At 42.3% G+C, this 22,848-nt stretch overlaps 1 protein-coding gene across 1 annotated transcript in view; it reads right to left on the reverse strand.

Annotated features, from left to right (window-relative positions):
* LOC119728985 (intraflagellar transport protein 172 homolog) overlaps window positions 1-13,809 on the reverse strand; it is a 44,797-nt gene extending 30,988 nt beyond the window's left edge. Inside the window, exons 1-13 of the mRNA XM_038201462.1 lie at window positions 13,654-13,809; window positions 11,927-12,070; window positions 10,983-11,095; window positions 9,676-9,861; window positions 8,672-8,974; window positions 7,474-7,597; window positions 6,654-6,812; window positions 5,584-5,736; window positions 4,645-4,748; window positions 4,030-4,228; window positions 3,136-3,303; window positions 1,709-1,845; window positions 542-734 (exon numbers count right to left, since the gene is read on the reverse strand). Coding sequence (XP_038057390.1) covers window positions 542-734; window positions 1,709-1,845; window positions 3,136-3,303; window positions 4,030-4,228; window positions 4,645-4,748; window positions 5,584-5,736; window positions 6,654-6,812; window positions 7,474-7,597; window positions 8,672-8,974; window positions 9,676-9,861; window positions 10,983-11,095; window positions 11,927-12,070; window positions 13,654-13,692 — 2,022 coding nt within the window. The 5' untranslated portion in view covers window positions 13,693-13,809. The remainder of the gene's footprint in view (window positions 1-541; window positions 735-1,708; window positions 1,846-3,135; window positions 3,304-4,029; window positions 4,229-4,644; window positions 4,749-5,583; window positions 5,737-6,653; window positions 6,813-7,473; window positions 7,598-8,671; window positions 8,975-9,675; window positions 9,862-10,982; window positions 11,096-11,926; window positions 12,071-13,653) is intronic.
* Window positions 13,810-22,848: the final 9,039 nt, after the last annotated feature.

The raw sequence follows: 22,848 nt of genomic DNA on the forward strand, positions 1-22,848 counted from the left end.
GAATGACAGTCTCAAGCATCCTGTAATATCATGGCACCTGGTGTGCTGTCATTTTCAAGAAAAGTGGTATTTTTGTATCGATTTCCAATGCATGGTCGGCAGACCAACGTTGGAAAAAACTGACTTTTTTCAAAACACTGCTCCCAATTTATCATTAGTTTGTATTTTCTTTGCAATCGATTACACACCTGTGAACGAGTACAAGCCAGCTAGAGTGATTCCCTGACCTTACTATTCCCCAACGTCTATAAATTACTCTGTTTCAAGTTGTGTGGGGTCAGGGAACCGAGAGTACAAGAACATGATTGTTTTTCTTGGTTTTTCCAGCATTTACGAGCCCAAAACATCAAACAAGTCATTTTAACAATATTTGCTATAAAATAATAACCCCCAAATCCATCAATTTATGAAATTTACAGCAAAAGCAAATGTTGTATATACATGTATATTCCCTTTAATAACACGAAGGTCTTGTTATGTAAAGAGACGTAGAGCACACCACCAGAAAACAGATAAGAACTGATGCATTTTTTCAACTTACGATTTCCTGGGCAAGTTCCGCGGCCATCTTGTTGACGTTGCGCAGGTACCTAGCCTTAGCCACGTCCCCGAGGGCAGCGTAGCAGCGCTCGGCTATGTGCAGCTGCTTAGCCTCAAGGGAGAGACGGCTCAGCGTCTTCCACATGGCCTCCGTCTCGTTAGTCATCTCCAGAGTCTCCAGGAAAGCCACAGCCCTGGAAAGAGAAACAGAAAAATATGAGGCTGGGCCCGAATCACTCAGCTACGGCTGGAAAGAACACACGGGGGCTATGGGAAGAAGCCGCCTAAGATGGTTTTGAGGAAGAAATAGTGCAACATTAATGGTTCTGAGCCGTTGGTTGGTTTGACTACCTTCCGGCAGGAAGTGGATGGACGTAGTCAAAATCAGCCAAAATTTTATTTTCAAGTGAAAAAAGTTGACATTTAACATTGCAAATTGTCTGTTGTTAAGGTGTATGGTACCACCCTCATTCTGATTGTGCGAATGCTAGTATTGCATGGTTAGGAGTCTAGGAGCTAAACTTGGGGTACTATTTCCCAGTACTAATCTGACTGCTTTTGAGGTAGTACATGCAAAGTGCATCTGGGATAACATTTCTTAGGCCCAAAAAAAAAGGCCTCCGGTTTCTGGTATGCGCGCGTCGCCGTAGCCATGCGCGTCGGCAAAATTTTAAAAAAAATTGCCAATGTAAGATGATGTCTCAAAACTGCCAAACTCACTGGTTTGACTGGAATCCTGCTGCTGCACAATTTTAACGTGTTTTTAGATAGGGTTACGATCGAGTATAAGCTTTATGCGGCCTTTCTGGGCTTCCATATATTTTGCACAGAATAGTCGGGCACTATTTGCAGATGGTGTTGTACAAAAAAAGTAGGGGAAAAAAAAAACACGTCGCCGCACCACTTTTGGGGCAAGCTCCAAACCAGAAACTGAAGACTTAATTTTTTTGGCCTATGTACCTAACATGTTAAAAAGAAATGCCAATGAGAGAAGCACGTTTGGCTCGCACTCGTAGATATGGTTGAATCGTAATAAAAATAGACAAACAAATGCAGTTATTTACAACAGTGCTTTATAAAAAACTCACTGAGTACAAACAAATACCAAAGTCAACAAAGTTTTTTAAATGTTCAGCCCTGAGTCTTGCAGTGTTTTCTTGCAATGCACCTTGTGAAGTCGCCATCATCGATCGCTGTGCCAAACTCAATCAGTCCTTCGTCCAGAGTGTAAGAGATTGTTGCCACTCCTTCGTTCACGATGACATCAGTCTTGCCGTTGGCCCTCTCAAGGTCTACAATGTCTCCCTGTGGGTGATAGATGGAGGCTGAAGTCAGGTTTTTCCTCTGATCTTAAAGCTATAGTCCATCATTTGCAGCCATCCGAAAAGTAACTGGCGTTATTATTGTTGAAAAACATACTTGGTTGAAAGATAGTAAGGGGACTAAACTCCCAGTGAAATTATTCTTTCTGGCAAGCTGTCATTTTGAAGTAATCAACGAAAGAAGGCATTTCCAACGGTGATTCTTAAGAAGCACCGTAGGAAAATTTAAATTAGTAGTTCGTTTTGTTATTCAGTGCAGCGCGCACAAGTATTGGAACGACGCACACGCGCGCGCGGTTGTTATAATTCGTCGGATCAGTGCGCTACGTCGCGTATAGCTGCAATTCAAAACAATTCAAAACATGATTCAGTAACTTTTGATTTGAAATTGAGATCTTAGAATGCTGTTTTTCTCGGAATGTACAGCTGAAGCTTAGCTGAAACTTCATCAGGTTAGTTGTTCAGTATCCTTCATTAGATTTTGAACCCTTTTGTTGCTTCAAACGAACAAAATGCACAAATTACAAATGATGGACTATAGCTTTAAGCTTAACCCTCAAAAAAGCATTCAAATGTTACTCCAGGGCCAATTTTATGGAAGAGCACAGACATACAAGTGTGTATTTGCCTGCTATCGGGGACCCCCTAGTGTCCCTCTTTTGTTTGTACTCTTTTAAGAAGACCTCATATATGTTTTATACAAATCGCCAAATTGAGGACCTTCGGGAATTGGGGACCCTATTGTCCTCTATTGTTCAACGTCCCCTATTGAATGCAGAAACGAACTCATTTTGCACAGCAGAGCAAAGTTATGCTTATTGCAATGACAGGTTACAGGCTAAAATGTCATGAGATGTACTGTTGTTGCTTACTGATTTTTCCCCTCGAGAAAATTTATAAAGCATTTTTTCTTGCTCAACATCTCCATCTTGATTGGGGGTAATGACACATTAAGACTAAAATTGGATAAGAATTTAGGTCTTATTCCTTTCTATTTTTTTTTTTTCACGTGGACTGTCAAATATTTATCCAAATGAGCAGTATTTCCGAGTAAGTCAGTGGCACATTTTTTCTCAAGTTCTTCTGAAATCACGTCACCCATATAACAAAGACTTTTTCATAGATGCAGATATGGACAGGACAGAACTGACGTGAGTGAGTATCTTTGATTACAAAAAGGCCTTTAAAAAATGGTGTGAAAAAAAACATTTAGCTTTTAGAAAACTGCCTTTACTCTAGATCATCCCCTCCCCTAAATATTCAAGCCCCATACCTTGATGTTGAACATGGTGCACCGTTCCGGGTGGTCAATGTTGTACCACACGCACAGACTGCCGCGATTCTGGGCAACGACCACGTCGCTTTGTGGCACCCACTGGACGTAGCTGGAATAGTTGAGAATGGTGGTCTTGGTTTGGGTGTCGATGTCAAAGAGATGCAGCTGCAAAGACAAAAAAAAAACAAGAGTGTCAAGAGTTTCAAGAGTTCTGTCTGTTCTCATCCATGTACTGTTGTTAAACCTAGATGTAGAACAATAGGATATTCCAATGGCTTTTGCCCACGTGCCGCATCTTTTAGGAATCCCTCGCCTGGCATGCTTGTTTCCCTCCAACCTATGATCTGTCCTGTTTCAAGAGGAATGTTAATTCTTACCTTCAGTTTTCCTGAGTACCTAATCTTCGTTTTATTTCTCTTGTACCCCTGTACCTTGAGTGTCTTTTAGCCTTGTTAAGTGGAATATGCATAAAAAACAAATTAACCAAAATGAAGGAACACACAAATGTAAAGAATTTACTTGTAGGTGAACAAGAGGGGACGCTTAGTCGGCAATGACGCCCCAATTAACAAAACGCTGTTTAACGCACGTTGTTAAACTCATGACTTATATAATCTTCTTATACCACGGGAGGCAAATAGACTGGTTTCTTTGCCCTTAAGTATTGTTGGGACTTAAAAAGGACCAGTGCTTGTCAAACACACAGCACGCAATGACCAACTGGATCATGACTTTTGGTCAGTTGTTCATTGTAGCTTGCAGTCAAACTCGGTTGCGAGCACTACGAGAAATGTACCTCAACCACTGGTAGGCAGACAGGCTTTAGACAGTCTGCCGACAGTTGCCGACTGTAAATTGAAGCTCACTCTTACTTGTTTCGGGATAACTTACCCTGAGTCGCTTGTCACGGAACAGCAGTTTCCTGCCGGTTTCGTTCAGTTCCAGCCAGTCGATCTTGGAGTCGTGCTGCAAGGTGGCCACGTTGAAACCCATGAGCAGATCCACGATAGCGATGGTCTTCAAATCGACGAGGTAGGCCATCTTCTTGTTGTCTTCGACGCCGAGCTGTTTGCGTTCGTTCAGACGGACGCTATCACAGAGAAAAGAAAAAGAAGTATTGACGATAACAATTTCAATGTGGTTTTTGTAGTATCTGCTAAGCAGAAAAATGTTACTTAGAGAAATTCAACTGCTGAACCAATGGGATCCGTGCACAAGTACCCCCTCAATGGTAAGAAAGGAAGAGTTTGGGGAGACCACTGGCAGAGACATGCGAAGGAATTGCTGATGACGCCTACACAGGAATACTAGTATCTGACTGACTTCTATTAAAAAAAGCAAACCTTTTCTCTGCTGAACAAATTTCTTCTTAACAAATTAGCCTTTTCATGAAACTGGGCCTCTTAAGGCAAAGGGGACGCAGAGGATACAAAGTGCTCAACTGTGAACATTTAACACTACTCAGGACTACTCGTATCTGACTACTCGACGTGAGACGTGTTCTACCTGATCAGATGAGGATTCATGAACTCGGTGCGCACGCAACCAAGGATCTCGTTGCTCCCATACTCGACAAGACTCAACTCCCCGGCGTTGAATATCATACACACCTAACACCAAAACAAAAATTCAAGAATTGATGAAGGAGTTTATTCAGTTTTAGGTGAGTGTGGTAGAGCTGCAAATTTCTTCATAAGGGAAATCACAAGTCTATCACAAGTCAAATCACAATTCGAATCAACAGTCGAATCACAAGTAACAGGGCATGAAAAGTAATACAAAAGGAATGCCGTTGTCTCAGTTTTTTTTTGAATAGTTCGCAACTTGAGAGTAAATGATTTCTGACTGACTTGTGAAGACCCAACAACAAGACTCAGTGTCAGGGTGTGGGGATTTCTAGATCACAGTGGAAATCAATTTAAAAAAAAAATTAAAATATGGGCCAAAAACATTTTCATTTGAGATTTTTTACAAAATGCCCCCAAAACTTCAACGTTTTCCATAGCCGGCATCATCGAAAAAGTCAGTTTTTGACCCAAAAATCCAACTTCACCAAATTTCCTCAAAAGTTCACACGAGGTGCCTAGAGGCCAGAATTGAATTCGTTGAAGAGTTCAACTCATCAAATTCAGTATCCAGTGAGAAAAGGAAACTTTTTGATTTTTTACAAAATGCCCCCAAAACTTCAACGATTTCCATGCACAGCCGGCATCATCAAAAAAGTCAGTTTTTGACCCAAGAATCCAACTTCACCAAATTTCCTCAAAAGTTCACACGAGGTGCCTAGAGGCCAGAATTGAATTCCCTGAAGAGTTCAACTCATTACATTCAGTATCCAGTGAGAACAGAAAAATTTTAAATTTTTTAAAAATTCCCCCTTAAAATAATTCCCATATTCAATTACTAAATTTACACAGAAAGAATTCTCCAGTGACAGCATCTCACCGATTCATTCTCAAAGAAGAATTTCTCGTTGCCGCCCGTGTTCTGCCAGGGCACCTCGCTGAGTTTGTTATTGGACAGGTCGCCCAGCAGCAAGGTGTCTGTTGTGTGCGCCACCAGGTAGCGATCTTTGCCGAGAATACGAACCTCGTCCACCTGTGAAACAATTGGTCCAATAACCACTCAATCAATGAGAGCAATATTGAGTAACTACAAACGACGTTACTAATGAAGTTTCCAAACCAAACCAATACCAAATTAACCATAAAGTGCAATCAGTCACAATTCACTGGACTTTAAGGGTGCGTTCGGGTAGCTTTCCCGGATCGACTCGGGTTAGCCCCATGCGGTGCGATTAGCTCTGACCTCTTTCTCGGGGCTCTGTCAGCCACCACAGACCCTGCTCACGGAGCAGAGTCAGTTGTGGATATACGTCACACGCATGCGTTGTTCATTCCAATAAACGGACAAAAATATGGCGGCCGAACAGCGGAAATCTCAAGTGGACCCAAAAATCAACTTCATTTGAAGCCTTAAGGTAATTATTTATTGAGTTCATTGCAACTTTAGAAGCTATAATTCCAGCCCAACTTTTTTGAGTTTTGCAATTGACTGAAAAGAAATAAATCTCAAGCTTAGACACACTCCGAAACGGGTGTTTTGTCAGTGGCTATGGTCGTTGCTACGGATATCACGTGAGGATCGTGATGGCTCGCGGTTGAGATTTTGACTAGCACGGCTGTCGTGGCTAACCCGTCTGCCTTTACCCGAGTTGATCCGGGTGAGCTACTCGAACGCACCAATTATGAGGTTCATTCGGAGCCAAACCTCATCTGAACCTCGATCAGAAATATGACAATCTGTCAAAACGATCAATGGATCATTCAGTCCAACATCCTGTCAACATACATTGTATAAATGGATTGCACATGGGGTAAATTCATGGTTACTTTTCACCTGATATCAACCAACTTTGCGAAAATCAATAAATCATTTCATTGGACAATACAACGTTCAGTCATTATGCTCAGGTTAATAGGTACGCACAAGGCACTTACAAGCTTGATGCTTACCTCATATCCATAGTGAGACTTCAGCACGACGCGAGTCCCAGAAGACAGGTTTTTGACGATGACCTGGGACAAGCCCACATATGTCATCTCAAACTTGTTCTTGTAGATGGCGCGACGCAGGCAGCAGTCAAACAACTCCACTCCCCCACACAGGGTGCCCTAGAAATAAATATAACATTAAACCTGCATTTAGACAATGGTCGTTCAGTCAGTTGTCTTCTCTTAAATTCTACTTTGGACATGGCAAAATCCCTCTTTCTATTTGAAATTTGATTAAACAAGGACATTGACTGCTCCAGGATGTGAACCTACAACCTCTAGAATGCTGCAGTACCTTTTTACAAAATGAACTACCAAACCGTATGTAGGAGGTTGATTAAAATAAATCAAATTAGGTTTTGCCCTTCACTTGATTTACATCACCCCGACGCAAAATTCCATCTTTGATTAAAATAGTTAACGTCTGGCTTTGACAAAATGAAAGACCAATTCTTACAATTTTGGGAAACAACAAATATAGTCGAGACAGTTTAGTTTGTGAAGTGCAATTGGCAGAGTGCTGGTACAGTGTTCAAAAGGTTGCAGGTTCCAATGTTGTTCCTTGCAATTTTTGTTTAGTAAAGTTAGTCAGTTGGGGGAGTGTGGCCTGGTGGTTAGGTTTTGTGACTCGTAATCAGAGGGTAAGGGGATCCAATCCAGCCGCTGGCCATATGTTGTGTCCTTGGGCAAGCCACTTCACCCCATTTGTCTCTCCCTACCCAGGGGCATAAATGGGTACCAGCAGCAGCCGGGGAGTAACCTGTGATGAGACTTTACTCACTGCCACGAGGCGAGAGCCATCCTTCTTCCAGGCCAGTGCAGTGATGGTGTAGAGGTTCTTGATCTCCTTCATCTTGGCTTCTTCCCACATGCCTCGACGAGGAGCCCAGTTAAATACCCTCAACCTAAGGATAAGAAAAATTATGTTCATTTCGTTAGAATAAACAACGTTTTGGGGAGTGAAGTCTGATGAGTTTATGTGACTAGCGATTAGATGGTCAGGGGTTCAAATCCAGCTGTTTACCATGTGCTGTGTGTCCTCAGGCAAGCCAAAATATCTACCATGACAAACAAGTCATAGGCCACACCAAGAGTGGGTAGATATTCATTCTATTGACTGTTGGCGAGGTCAATATATACAGAATATATCACATACCATAGCAGTCACAAACTACCTACTGCCCATTCAGGCTATAATCATGGCAATAGAACAGTTACCACCAACAGTCAATGTAATAGCAATACTTAATTCGGGCAAATGTACACATAAAATCCAAAGTGAATACAATCAGATAAAAAAGTAGTAAAGAAAACAACTAAAAATACACAGGAAAACAAAGAAGAGGACAACAACAAAAAAAATCAAGCAAACAGGACCAAAAAATAAAAAAAAAGTGAAGGGCTGGCTATAGGAGAAGACTAAAAGTGTTTATAACACTGTCGCCAAAAAGGGGGAGCGTTACTCCAATTAAATATTATTTAGTCAGTATAATATATTGATTGTTGGAGTGGTCATATACAGTATATCTCACCTGTCATAATTGCCAACAACTATAGACTGCCTACTTGGACTATTCACTGCCACAGTAAAGTCCTGATCATATACATTATATTGACCAATGGTGTGGTCAATATCTCACCTGTCATATTAGTGCCAACCACTACTGACTGCCCACTTGGACTATTCACTGCCACAGTAAAGTCCTGATCATATACATTATATTGACCAATCGTGCGGTCAATATCTTACCTGTCATATTAGTGCCAACCATTACTGACTGCCCACTTGGACTATTCACTGCCACAGTGAACTCATGATCATATACATTATATTGACCAATGGTGAGGTCAATATCTCACCTGTCATATTAGTGCCAACCACTACTGACTGCCCACTTGGACAATTTACAATAACAGTAAAATCCTGATCATATACATTATATTGACCAATGGTGCGGTCAACATATTATATATCTCACCTGTCATAGCTGCCAACCACTACAGACTGCCCACTTGGACTGTTGACAGCCACGGTGAACTCGTGCTCGTCCGCGTCGCGACTGTGATCAAACTGTTGGCTGATGCGCCCTTCTTTGCCGTAGATGGTGATCTTTTTGTCGCAGCCGGCCGCGACGATGCTGCTGCCCGCCCAGCACAGGGCGTAGGGCGGGCAGGGGTGGGTGCAGATCTTGCCCTGCGATTCACCGGTGCCTTCGTCCTCGAAGAAGAAACGGACGACGGATCCGTCGGCGTGACCAGAGAGGATGCCTTTGCCGGACATACTAATAAAAAGAGGAGACAACATTGTTTTCAATCTTCCTTCAACCTGTAATTCATTTTTCTTTTAAAAAATGTGATTAAGGCACTATAAGCTAGCAAGCCTCAAGAAATCTGTGAAAAGAAGAGAATGAAACACATTTAGGTTCAAAAGGGGCAGGGGGATTACAAAATTCAATTGAAAAACCATGGAGGGGCCTCGTAGCCGAGTGGTTAGAGCGTGGAGCTACGGAGTGGAAGTTGGCGGTTGGAATCCCATTCAGACCAAAAACTGGAAAACTCTCTCTGACGACCCAACAGTGAAATGGGTACCTGATTCGTTCAGGGAAGGTAAGACGGCGAGAGGAGAGGACTGGGCCCCGCCACTCATATGCCGCGCCCAAGACACAGTGGACCTCTAACATCCCACTGCCCCTACGGCCAGTAATGGCTATGGGTCCAATACCTTTACCGTATCACAAATTCCAAGCCTGATTTCCACATCAAAATCCGACAAATCAACAAATTAGTTCTAACATTTGGACTGAAAATAAAATTCATATGAGCACGCACAATACTGTGTGCTCAGTTTATATATCATGTGGCACCAAAACAAAATAAAATTGTTCATTTTCCTTTTCGTTTCCTCCTTGTTTTTTTACAGATGAACAAATATTCTTGTCGAAAGTAAAGCGAGTACCAATCTGAAAACAGACTTGTGACATACTTTGGCGCCAATGAGACGACGTAGGAATCCGTTCCATAGACCGTGGAGGATTTGTTGTTCTTGATGTTTGCGATGCGCACTTTGCCGTCGGCCAGACCAAAGACGATGTTACCGTCGGGAGGCCATATCATGCAGGTCACCGCACTCTGCTGGACAAACTTGTTGCAAATCACCTTCTTGGAATCCCTGAGAAGGAAAAAAACAAAGAAATTCAATTTGAACAGATGAGGGAACTGAAACAATAAAATATTTTTCTGAGTACCCACACTAACAAAAATCCTGTTTTATTGAAGCAGTTTAGTATTAATGTTGCATTTCCTGTCAATCACAAGTCAATCACTAATGTCAGGTCACAATAAACAGACGATGAACAATGACAAAGGAATGCATTTGTCACAGTTAATTTTTCCAAAGCTTGCGACATGACTTGAGACTGGATGACTAGTGACTGAATTAGTGATTGCATCCTCCTGATTTAATGAACTTGATATCACACTTGTCCAAATCAAAAGTCGGGGCACACTTGACGTTTTAACCCGTCAGTCATATGCCTGTGTATAAAAACAGCCATTGCATGTTAAAGCTATAGTCCATCATTTGTAATTTGTGCATTTTGTTCGTTTGAAGCAACAAAAGAGTTCAAAATCTAATGAAGGATACTGAGCAACTAACCTGATGAAGTTTCAGCTAAGCTTCAGCTGTATATTCCGAGAAAAACAGCATTCTAAGATCTCAATTTCAAATCAAAAGTTACTGAATCATGTTTTGAATTGTTTTGAATTGCAGCTCTACGCGACGTCGCGCACTGATCCGACGAATTACAACAACCGCGCGCGCGTGTGCGTCGTTCCAAACCTTGTGCGCGCTGCGCCGAATAACAAAACGAACTACTAATTTAAATTTTCCTACGGTGCTTCTTAAGAATCACCGTTGGAAATGCCTTCTTTCGTTGATTACTTCAAAATGACAGCTTCCCAGAAAGAATAATTTCACAGGGAGTTTAGTTCCCTTACTATCTTTCAACCAAGTTTGTTTTTCAACAGTAATTACGCCAGTTACTTTTCGGATGGCTGCAAATGATGGACTATAGCTTTAACACGGCCTGACGTGAACTGGTTTAACAGACCATCTCCAATCTTGTAGACATAAACAAATAACAGAGGATGAACATTGAAAAATAACGCATTCATCACAGTTTAACTTTCAAAGAGCTTGTGACTCGACTTGTGACTGAATTAGTGATTGATTCGTCCTGACTTGAAGAATTTGAAATCCCATTTGATCAGTACAAGTGTTCAAGAACTAACCAATCGTCTCCAATCTTGTAGACATAAATGATGTTGTCCGTTTGCCCCACGGCAATCTTTGTTGAGTCTGGTGAGAAGGCAAGCGCCTTCACAGTGTAGCTTTTCTTGCCAAACTGAAAAAAATAAAAGAACCAAAAAGATTTAACATGCAGCACACTGCTGGTGTTAACTTTCAGAAATAGGGTTTTGACCTTCAACAATGCTTATTAATTCCTCGGTGACGATCGTGTGCACAAAGTCAGTAGATGATCCGTCACGTCGTGGTGCACCCGACGAATTGTAAGAACTATGGGCTCCGTGCACAAGTACCCCCTCAATGGTAAGAAAGGGAGAGTTGGTGGAGACCACTGGGAGAGACATTCGAAGGAATTGCTGACGACGCCCGACGCTCATGCGAAGACATTATGGCTTTATGCACATTCAGAATAAAATGAGGTGTGCGTACTTTGTGCATTATGCACGCAAACCAGTATGCGCATGCGATGTTTCGTCCACTGGGCTCACGAAAGTGGTAAAAAAGCGCCCTCTCTTGTTTGCAAACAGAGCCTATATGCTCAGTGTTACTGTTTTCCCTAGAGTTTATGAGAACAAGTTTACATATGAAATCAGGTGAGATGCAAACACATTAGAGTTCCAAGATATAAGGTTGAAAAATGCATGAACAAAACAAGAAAGTAGACTTGTGCAAGAGATAAAGGAAAGATTCCCATATCTGGCCATCACTTGTCACCTTGTGCACATGAGACTGGTCTGAAAATTTCTAAGTGTTTCCTCAGTAAATACTTTAAAATTAGTGATGGCCAGATATGGGAATTTTCCGAAATGAATCTTAGTACTGCACGGGAAAAGTGTGTCAAAAAGTAGACAGTTACAATCAAGTTTCTATATTCTCTGTACAGAAAATGCTGTCCTGCGAAATGTTTAGACTAGGATTTAAAGCCTACCTTAGAATCGATGGGTTTGGTGGAAAACTTGTCGCGTCTCTCCCCGTGTTCATCGTACAGCAGTACCACACGGTCCACCGTGCACACCGCCATCTTGGTGTTGTTGGGCGCCCAGGCAAGGGCTGTGATTTTTGCCGCACCATCCTGAATACGAAACATGGAGGAAAAAGTAGCTTAATTAGGCCCATCATGTTGTTGGCAGAGTGTCATGGCCTAGCGGTTAAGAGCACCGTGCACCAGACTCATGCTCTGGTGTTTCAGAGGCAGCAGAATGTGGGTTCGAGCCCGGGTCTGGACACTTGTGCCCTTAAGCAAGGCAGTTGACCATTATTGCTTCGTCCTTCGGATGGGACGTAAAGCCGTAGGTCCCGTGTGCTGTGTAATGCAATGCACGTAAAAGAACCCAGTAACCCTTATCGCTAAGACTGTAAGAGAAGGTTTTTTTTTGTTTCTGGCCTCCTGTTAAAACTCCCCTGCGGAGTATTTAGGAGAATTAAGAACCAACCAAGTACCAAGTACCAAGTATCAAACCCAGGATTTGTCTGTGGTGAGAGCTCAATAGCAATTTTTCGACTGCCATGGATTGGAAGGTTATACAATTTGTTGCATTTTATATTTTGCAATGTAAAATTTTTAAAAGCTGTAGCCCCCCCCCCCTCCCCAATCAATTTAATATTTTAATAAGCCTAAATCAAATCCATGTGCCAACTCGCCTTAACGCCCTGAATCCTCCAAAATCCTTTTTGCAAATTGGAGGAATTTGCAGGATTGAGGTTACATGGCCAAAGTGCATTGCTGATTTCGGAGTACGCACTGTGTCAAGGTCTTAGGCCGGACCTTGTGTTGTTTATGCTCAGCCGTGCATAAATTTAGTCCTTGGTTATACTTGACATCCTCCGCACTGCTCCAGGATGTCACTGCCTCTGCCTATTGACAGTCATAGCCGGAGGATTCTGCAGGATTCAGGCAGTGGTCACCCCTCCACGGACCATATTCAAGAAACAACGGAGGACTTTGCAGGATTGAGGCTATATGCTATTTTTCCATGAGGCCAATTGGAGGATTTTGCAGGATTGAGGCTACATCCTAGCAAAAGGCCTAGGGAGTTAGGGTTTTAACAATGCATTTTTGGATACACAAAACACGTTACGACATCCTGGTCCAATATACGGCTAGCTTTCAGCATCATGATCATGTGGGTTTGTTTATCTAAAATTCTTTCTCATAATTCATAGTCATACTCACACGAAACTTCAATTTCAGCTTAAGGTCACCTTTTAAAGAAGGGTCATTTTTCTGTGCATTTTTTTCCACTGATTGTGAGTGAGGAAGACTTTTGAAGTGAATGAAAAACAGTCAGTAGCCTACAAAATGAGTACAATTTAAATGCTTGCTAAAATCAAAAACACAGGTTTTATTATCTCAAAATAATGTTGAAAAGTTTTAAAATTTAATTCGACAAAGGTCAGACATGTCAGAAGAAAGCAACAGTACTGAATTAGAAACTATTTCAATAAATCAAAAATTGGCTTGAAGTTATTAAGACTAAGTAAGAGTAGGCCTAGGCAAATTCTCCATATTTTGATGTTCAACTTGTGGCCAAGAATTTTCCCCGTGTGCCTGTACATGTGTACAGTGTGTTGACAACCGCGGCCGGCGTCATTGACTACCAGAATTTGACGAAAGAAAATCCCAAATTTTCACGAAATTCAAAGCAAAACTTTTACCTGTGGTGGCAGCAGATTCTTCATATGTTTCAACTGCATATCTGTTGGTTCCAAAAGTAGCTCTTTTGCGACTTAATATTAAGGGGAAAAGTCGACAATCACTAGCAAACGACGTGTTTTCCCCATCCAATTTTATAATGTGGAATGTTCACAATCAGACGACTATTTCATGAGCTGCACGCATGGCGCAAGCGCAGAGTACTACTGACTTCGCACAACGGCTATTTTGTATTTGTTTGCTTCGATGACTGTTTCATGTATGAAATCCGCAGAACACATTCCTCACGTGGCTTCACGTAAACAATCGAATATAAACATATATCTCTAACGGGCCTGAGCCCCCCCCCCCCCCCCCCGCCAAAATTCCTGGATCCGCCCCTGCACACCTGATGTCTTTTTGTTGCGTAACGATAAGAAGTATGTTTAGCACATGTAGGCCTACGACTAACGAGGCTGCCGTATACAATTTTCCAAAGAAATGAAAACAGTGGGCTCATTATTGCCCGAAATGTCAACTTCTTTTCGTCCATGGAGCCCAAACAGATGGACCCACCAATGTGCCACGTTTCTCTGCCTGTTATTTTTGAGAAGAACTCTAAGAAAGCCGAATGGCCTAGTGGTCAGATTCGCCGTCCACATCGCGCGGGGCACGGGTTCGAATCCCGTCGGTGTCTTTTTGGTTTTAATCGCACTCGTTCAGTCATTATATAAGATGTTTAATTTCCCGTCGTAAAACACCAACTGTACCTTAGCTTAACCGGTAAGCACTGCGGCTGGTACTGTCCGCGAGTTCCAGGTTGGCGCCTTCGTACAGGTTCAGGGCATTTGGTCCACTCGGAGGATCAGGGCTTAGGGGCCGCCCTGTTCCTCCCTTAGCTCTTTGCTTTTACATGGTGCCTGGCCCTCCGGGGTTATATGGATGGACAGGGAAGGAAGTGTGTATTGGTCGGGGATGCCGAGACCCCGGAAGAGAACTAAGGGATTGGCTGGGGCATTGTTATGGCTCAGACCGATCCCTGAAAGCTTGACTAGCACATAACTTTTTGATTTTTTTTAATCCTCTATCTTTTATACTTTGGTTTAGTTTGATATTTACATCTGCTCCGCAGATGTACGGTAGTTTTGAAAACGAAATAGAGGGCTATGTCATGAATCAATTAATCATAATTGACTATAATTAAAACGGAGTTTGGTTAGTTCAATATGGCTACCATTATTAATGGCGCAATTTCCAATTGTTGTAAGAAACGCCATGTTATACCGGGGAAAAATAAAGTTGTACATTGTAATATATAAACATTATTTACAATTTTCAAATAACGTTTCTTTAATTGTGAATGTTCCCAACAAATACAGTAATTCGCAAAACAGGGGATAACTACGAAAGCCCGTTAGTGCCAACATTTTTTTGGGGGGGACTTTTTTTTTTTTTTTTTTTTTTTTGAAACGAAGTTTTGGTACGCGGGCATTGCCGTACTTCATGTCCATAATGTACAAGTACGATTTCAGGCCATAGCGGAAGTGCTGTTTCTTGGTCCATGGTTTCATAAAGGCCGCGCAGTCTATTTTTAGAAACTTTTCGATTTTTTTTTTTTTTTTTTTTTTCGGAAATTTTTTTGGGTTAGGTTTTTCTGTTTGTTTGTTTTTTTGATTTTGTTTAGAGGGTTTTTGTTTTTTTGCGGGATTTTTGGGGGAAAGGGTTTTTTTTAAGGATTTTTTTTTATTTTTTATTTTTGTTGGGTTAATTTGTCTTTTATATGATTTTGTTATAATTATTGCTTGTAGTCACCCTGCCTGTGCGTGCAGTACGTGGGGTCACCTGTAGGGGTGGCATCTCATCAGGGGAAGGGCGCCGCTGACGGCAGGTAGGTAAAAAAAAAAACCAAACAATCCCCCCAAAACAAAACAAAAAAGAAGCAAACAAAACAAAACCAATTACACAAAAAAATGTTGGCACTAACGGGCTTTCGTAGAAAACGCAAGAAAACAAAGCCTATCACACTTACAACTGGAAATACAAAATGAAAAACAAATACAGGAATGTACATTGAGGATTGAATTGGAAAAAAAAAATCATTACATGGGGCTTTTACCGATTTGCTTTTTACTGTCAGTTACAAGCAGGCGCGAATCCAGAGGAGATTTTTTTCGGGGGGGGGGGGGGGGTCGAACCCCTCCCCTGCTCTGACACAAAAAGTTAAGCTATTCTGCAGCGGTTTTTATGTATTTAACGGGGCTGACGATATTCTGACGGACCTGAACATCCCCCCCCCCCGCCCCAATGCCAAACACCACCACGGGCGGATCCAGGAATTTTCGCGGTGGGAGGGGGGGGGGGGTGGTTTCATCGGCACAAAAATCTGAGATGTAGACTTTTTTTCTCCGGACTCTTGGCCTCCGAAAATCAAAAGGTGGTGAAGGGGGGGTTTGAGGTGCTCGTACCATACTTTTAATGGGGGCGCTGTTCAGAACGACAATTATTAACACAATATCACAGAATATACATACCCGTCCATAGTTTGTGCAAAGCGGACATTATTACCAGTAAACAGTTTTTGCGTGTCAGAGCAGGGGTGGGGTCGCAATCTTTGCATGTGTTTCTATGGTTTTTTTTTTTTTATAAAGCTTGGGGTGGGGTTGACCCCCAAACACCCCCCTGGATCCGTGCCTCCACCTCCTCGATCGTTTTGCCCAACACATGATCGAGTTGGTGTGCAATGTAACATACTTTCTATGGGGGCGCTGTTCAAATCCGACGATTCTTAACACTATATCACAGAGTATACTCCCTAACAAAGCTGCCGATGTCTGTATTTTTGTGCAAAGTGGACAATATTACCAGTAAACAGTTTAAGCGTGTCAGAAAGAGGGAGGGGGGTGTTTCGCATTTTTTTTCACGGTATTCTATGATTTCTTTTTTGGACAGAACTGCGCATGGGCATCGCAAGGGGGCAAGGAGGGGGACGCTTGCCCCCCCCCCCCCCTCCCCCGCCTCGGAAAAGCCTTAAAAAAAAAAAGAATGAAAAAAAAGAGAGAAAATGAGGCGCGAAGTCATAGTGGTGTAAATGTATTGAGTTGGGGGGGGGGGTGCAAAATGTTCCTGCCACCCTCTTTAACTGATAAATCGAGAATTTGTTGAGAAATACAAGAATTTTTGGGGAATTTTTTTTGGCCCCCTCTAGAAAAAGTCCTGGCGACGCCCATGGAGGTGGGGGATTCCCCCTCCCCCAGATCTGCGCCTGCACCTCTTCGACCGTTTGCGCAACACATGATCGAGTAGTGTGCAATGACATCGCGGATGACCCTGCATTTCTTCAGAAGCTTTCGGCAGCAGCACGTGCCTTCCGCTGCCGTCTCCTGCAAGGCTAACCCCTTACAATTTTTGTCAATTTTGGTCAAAAAATGATATTGCTCCAAACTTCTTTGAATGACTCCTAAGGGACCCTGGAACGCATTCCAACTCGATCTAGGGACAGATATATCATAAAAAGAAATTCATATTTTAGCCAATTTTTATGAAAAATGTAAGGCTAACCCCTTGCATTTTTTGTCAGTTTTAGTCAAAAAATGAAAATGCTCCAAACTTCCTGAAAAGACTCCCAAGGAACCTCGGAACACATTCCAACTCGATTTAGGGAAAGATATATCATTAAAAAGAAATTCATATTTAGCCAATTTTTATGAAAACTGTAAGGCTAACCTCTTGCAATGTTTGTCAATTTTCGTCAAAAAATGAAATTGCTCCAAACTTCCTGGAAAGACTCCTAAGGTCCCCTGGAACACATTCCATTGCAATTAAGGGACAGATATATCATTAAAAAGAAATTCATATTTTAGCCTAATTTTATGAAAAATGTAAGGCTAGCCCCTTGCAATTTTTGTGAATTTTGGTCAAAAAATGAAAATGCTCCAAGCTTCCTGGAAAGACTCCTAAGGGACCCTCGAACACATTCCAACTCGATTCAAGGACATATATATCATTAAACAGAAATTCATATTTTAGCCTAATTTTTTTGTGAATTTTGGTCAAAAATGAAATTGCTCCAAACTTCCTGGAAAGACTACTAAGGGACCCTCAAACACATTCCCACTCGATTTAGGGACAGATATATCATTAAAAAGAAATTCATATTTTAGCCAAATTTTATGAAAAATGTAAGGCTAACCACTTGCAATTTTTGTCAATATTCGTCAAAAAATGAAAATGCTCCAAACTTCCAGGAAGGACTCCTAAGGGACCCTGGAACGCATTTCGACTCAATTTAGGGACATATATTTTATTAAAAAGAAATTCATATTTTAGCCAAGTTTTATGAATAATGTAAAGCTAACCTCCTGCAATTTTTGTCAATCTTCTTCCCAAAATGAAAATGCTCCAAACTTTCTGGAAAGACTCGTAAAAGACCATGGAACACATTCCAATTCGATTTAGGGACAGATATATCATTAAAAAGAAATTCATATTTTGGCAAATTTTTATGAAAAATCCCTGCCCCTGTCTTTAACTGATAAATCGAGAATTTGTTGAAAAATACAAGAATGTTTTGCCCCCCGTTAGAAAAAGTCCTGGCGACGCCCAAAATGAAAATGCTCCAAACTTTCTGGAAAGACTCGTAAAAGACCATGGAACACATTCCAATTCGATTTAGGGACAGATATATCATTAAAAAGAAATTCATATTTTGGCAAATTTTTATGAAAAATCCCTGACCCGTCTTTAACTGATAAATCGAGAATTTGTTGAAAAATACAAGAATGTTTTGCCCCCCGTTAGAAAAAGTCCTGGCGACGCCCATGGAGCTGGGGACCCCCCCCCCCCCTCCCCCAGATCCGCGCCTGCACCTCCTTGTTGGTATTGCGCAACACATGATCGAGTAGTGTGCAATAACACTCGGCCTCCGAAAATCAAATGTGGTAAAGGGGGGGGGGGGGAGGGGAAGAGATCGCAGTATACTTTCAATGGGGGCGCTGTTCAAATCCGATGATTATTAACACTAGGCCTATATCACAGAATGTGCATACACCCCTAACAAAGCTGCCGATGTCCGTATTTTTGTGCAAAGCGGACATTATTACCAGCAAACAGTTTTTCCGTGTCAGAGCAGTGGTGGGGTCGAATTTTTTGCATGGATTTCAATAGTTTTTTTTGTTTTTTTGATAGAGCTGGGGTGGGGTTGACCCCCAAACCCCCCCCCCCCCACCCGGATCCGCGCCTGCACATCCTCGATCGTTTTGCGCAACACAATGATCGAGATGGTGTGCAATGACATCGGAGGTGACCCTGCATTTCTTTAGAAGCTTTCGGCCGCAGCACGCACCTTCCGCCGCCGTCTTCTGCAGTGCTGTTTCGGCTCTGAAAGGGAGTATTTTTTTGGTGAGGCGTTAAATCTTACCCTCTTGAACAAAGCTGATGAAACTTGCCCCATAAAATAATTTGTTGTGCCTTGTCGACATGTTATGAACGTTTAGTTTAATTCCATTGATAAACAACAGGGTTAATTAAGAATAAACAATAGGACATATTTTTTGACATGTCGTACCAGAGTGAAAAAGTAAGGATGTTCATCGTACATTTTTTTATATTTATTTGCAAAGTTGGTGTATACGTGTTTTTGGGTGTGGAATCTTGAGAGATAGATTTTCCAATTGAGTTGATAATTTTCAAGCATTAAATTACTTTAATGAGCTTTCCTCCCCCCCGCCAAAATACCTGGACCTGCCCCTGCACGCGCGCCTGATGTTGCATCTGTTGCAGGGTGGCAAATTGCAACAGATTTTAAGAGCGAGCCAGGCGGGGACGCTGAATGATAGCAGCAAAATCAGGGCGGCGACATCGGTCTGTCGGAAAAAAAAGCGTGCACGTCAGACCGCAGGGATGAAGAGCGCCGCCTACTGTCCGAGTGTGTCCATGAGTGTCCGCTTTTGACAGCGCCCCTATAGGTCCTGCAATAAACTGCCATAGACCCCAATGATAAATGCCCCCACTTCAGAAAGTTAGGGAAAATACTCACAATTTACTTTCCAAGGTGTTCGAGACACACATCAAAACTACAGCTTATTTTATCATCTTCCTTTTTCTTTTCAATTTTTGGGAGTATTCTGATGACTTTTGGGAGAAACTTCCATCCGAATATGATCACCCCTTCAAAAAGTCCTAAAGTCCATCGCCATTTTGAAAAAAACAGTGCCTACACTCTATTGCAAAATAGAGCGCTTTTAGGGCCCCAATTTCATCCAAATTGCACAGAAATACAAACTCTCTGTCCTGTGTACGGCTTCCCCCCTAATTGCTTACGAACCCTCAACTTCATGGCCTACAATTTGCCCAAATACTGATGAATTTCAGGGCATGCAAATCGTGATTTGGCCGGTCTAAGCAATTTCGGACCGATTTACTGGCCTGCTGCACCTGGCCCATGCACCTAAATATATTTTTTGAAGTCCAAAGGACAATGGGGTATGGAGAACCGGACTAGCCTGCACCCTTTTAAACAGCTACAGAAGCTTTAGGCAAAACCTAATTTGATTTATATCACCCCGGCGCCAAAAATTCCATGTTATTACAGAAGCTTTAATTATGTCTTTAGATATAGGCCATGATAAGTTACCCAGAATGCCATCCCCACCGTCCTTTACAAGATTCTGTGAAGCTCGCCAGCCCTTCCCGGCCCAGCGTCCTAGGCCCAAGCTGCAGGGCGGGGGTACGAGCGAAGCGCTTTGCACATCGGTGTCATGAACAGCGCCCCTAGTGTAATGCGGTGCATGTCCTGGTGTACATTTTAAAAGTCGGGTTTTTTTTTTTGGAAATTAAGGATGAGAACTTCTAGTTCATATTATTTTTTACGAAAATAATGTTTGATAACAGGCTGACGAAGGACTGTTGGGAACAGCGAACGGAATATGCATATAGGCCTGATATACAGTGTTAACAAACAAATCCGTAAAAGAAATCCTTTTCTTTTTAAAGACGTCCGTACGATTTTAAAATAGTAGTAGGGGAGTTGAGAATCTGTGTCTGTCCAAATACAAAGAGTAGAAGTCAGGCGCAGAACCCCTGAGAGAGGTTTGACCCCCCCCCCCCCGCCAACCCCCCACCCATGTTCGGACGCACACTGATAACCTGCTCAGTGACAGAATAATTCAGGTATTGTTTTATCTTACTGATATTATGCAGATGGTAATATGCATTGCGAGATACCTACATCTATCACAATTACAATAATAATAAGGTCCACCTGTCCGCAACAATCGAATATAAACATGTATCTTTAACGGGCCTGAACCCTCCCCCCCCCCCCGCCAAAATTCCTGGATCCTCCCCTGCACGCCTGATGTCTTTTTCAAAAAAGGCCTGCATAATAATAGTTTCCATTGTTGCGTAACGAAAAGTACGTTTAGCACACGTAGGCCTACGACTAACGAGGCTGCCGTATACAATTTTCCAAAGAAATGAAAACAGTGGGCTCTTTATTGCCCGAAATGTCCACTTCTTTTCGTCCATGGAGCCCAAACAGATGGACCCACCAATGTGCCACGTTTCTCCACCTGTTATTTTTGAGAAGAACTCTAAGAAAGCCGAATGGCCTAGTGGTTAGATTCGTCGTCCACGCATCGCGCGGGGCACGGGTTCGAATCCCGTCGGTGTTGTTTTGGTTTTAATCGCACTCGTTCAGTCATTATATAAGATGTTTAATTTCCCGTCGTAAATTACCAACAGTACCTTAGCTTAACCGGTAAGCACTGCTGCTGGTACTGTCCGCGAGTTCCAGGTTGGCGCCTTCGTACAGGTTCAGGGCATGTGGTCCACTCGGAGGATCAGGGCTTAGGGTGCCGCCCTGTTCCTCCCTTAGCTCTTTGCTTTTACATGGTGCCTGGCCCTCCGGGGTTATATGGATGGATAGGGAAGGAAGTGTGTATTGGTCGGGGACGCCGAGACCCCGGAAGAGAACTAAGGGATCGGCTGGGGCATTGTTATGGCTCAGACCGATCCCTGAAAGCTTGACTAGCACATAACTTTTTGATTTTTATTTATCCTCTTTCTTTTATACTTTGGTTAAGTTTGATATTTGCATCTGCTCGGCAGATATACGGTAGTTTTGAAAACGAAGCAGAGGTCTATGTCATGAATCAATGAATCATAACTGACTATAATTAAAACGGAGTTTCGTTCGATCAATATGACTACCATTATTAATGGCGCAATTTCCAATTGGACGTAAAAACGCCATATTATACCGGGGAAAAATAAAGATGTACGTTGTAATATAAACATTATTTACATCTTTCAAATAACGTTTCTTTAATTGTGAACATTCCCAACAAATATAGTAATTCGCAAAATAGGGGGAAAAACGCAAGATAACAAAGTCCATCACCCTTAAAACTGGAAATTCAAAATGAAAAACAAAGTCAAGTGGAATACAAGAATGTACATTAAGGGTTGAATTGGAAAAAAATCCATTGCATGGGGCTTTTACGGACTTGCTTTTTTACAGTCAGTAACATGCAGGAGCGGATCCTGAGCAAGTTTTTTTTTGGGGGGTGGGGTTTGAACCCCTCCCCTGCTCTGACACAAAAAGTAAACCTATTCTACAGCGGTTATTAACACTAGGCCTATATCACAGAATATGCAGATACCCCCTAACAAAGCTGCCGATGTCCGTTTTTTTTGTGCAAAGTGGACATTATTACCAGTAAACAGTTTAAGTGTGTCAGAAAGGGGGGGGGGGTGTTTCGCATTTTTTTCCCACGGAATTCTATGATTTTTTTTTTGGACAGAACTGGGCATGGGCATCGCGAGGGGTGCAAAGAGGGGGGCGCTTGTCCCCCCCCCCCCAAAGAAAAGAACAAAAAAAAAGGAAAAAAAAAGAGAAAAACATCCGCGAAGTCATAGTGGTGTAAATTTAATGAGTGGGGGGGGGGGGGGGGGGTGCAAAATGTCCCTGCCACCCTCTTTAACTGATAAATCGAGAATTTGTTGAGAAATACAAGAATTTTTGGGGAAATTTTTTATTGCCCCCCTCTAGAAAAAGTCATGGCGACGCACATGGAGGTGGGGGGACCCCCTCCCCCAGATCCGCGCCTGCACCTCTTCGATCGTTTTGCGCAACACATGATCGAGTAGTGTGCAATGACATCGGGGATGACCCTGCATTTCTTCAGAAGCTTTCGGCAGCAGCACGTGCCTTCCGCTGC

Source organism: Patiria miniata, unplaced genomic scaffold (assembly GCF_015706575.1).
Source record: "Patiria miniata isolate m_02_andy unplaced genomic scaffold, ASM1570657v1 HiC_scaffold_20, whole genome shotgun sequence".
NCBI lineage: Eukaryota > Metazoa > Echinodermata > Asteroidea > Valvatida > Asterinidae > Patiria > Patiria miniata.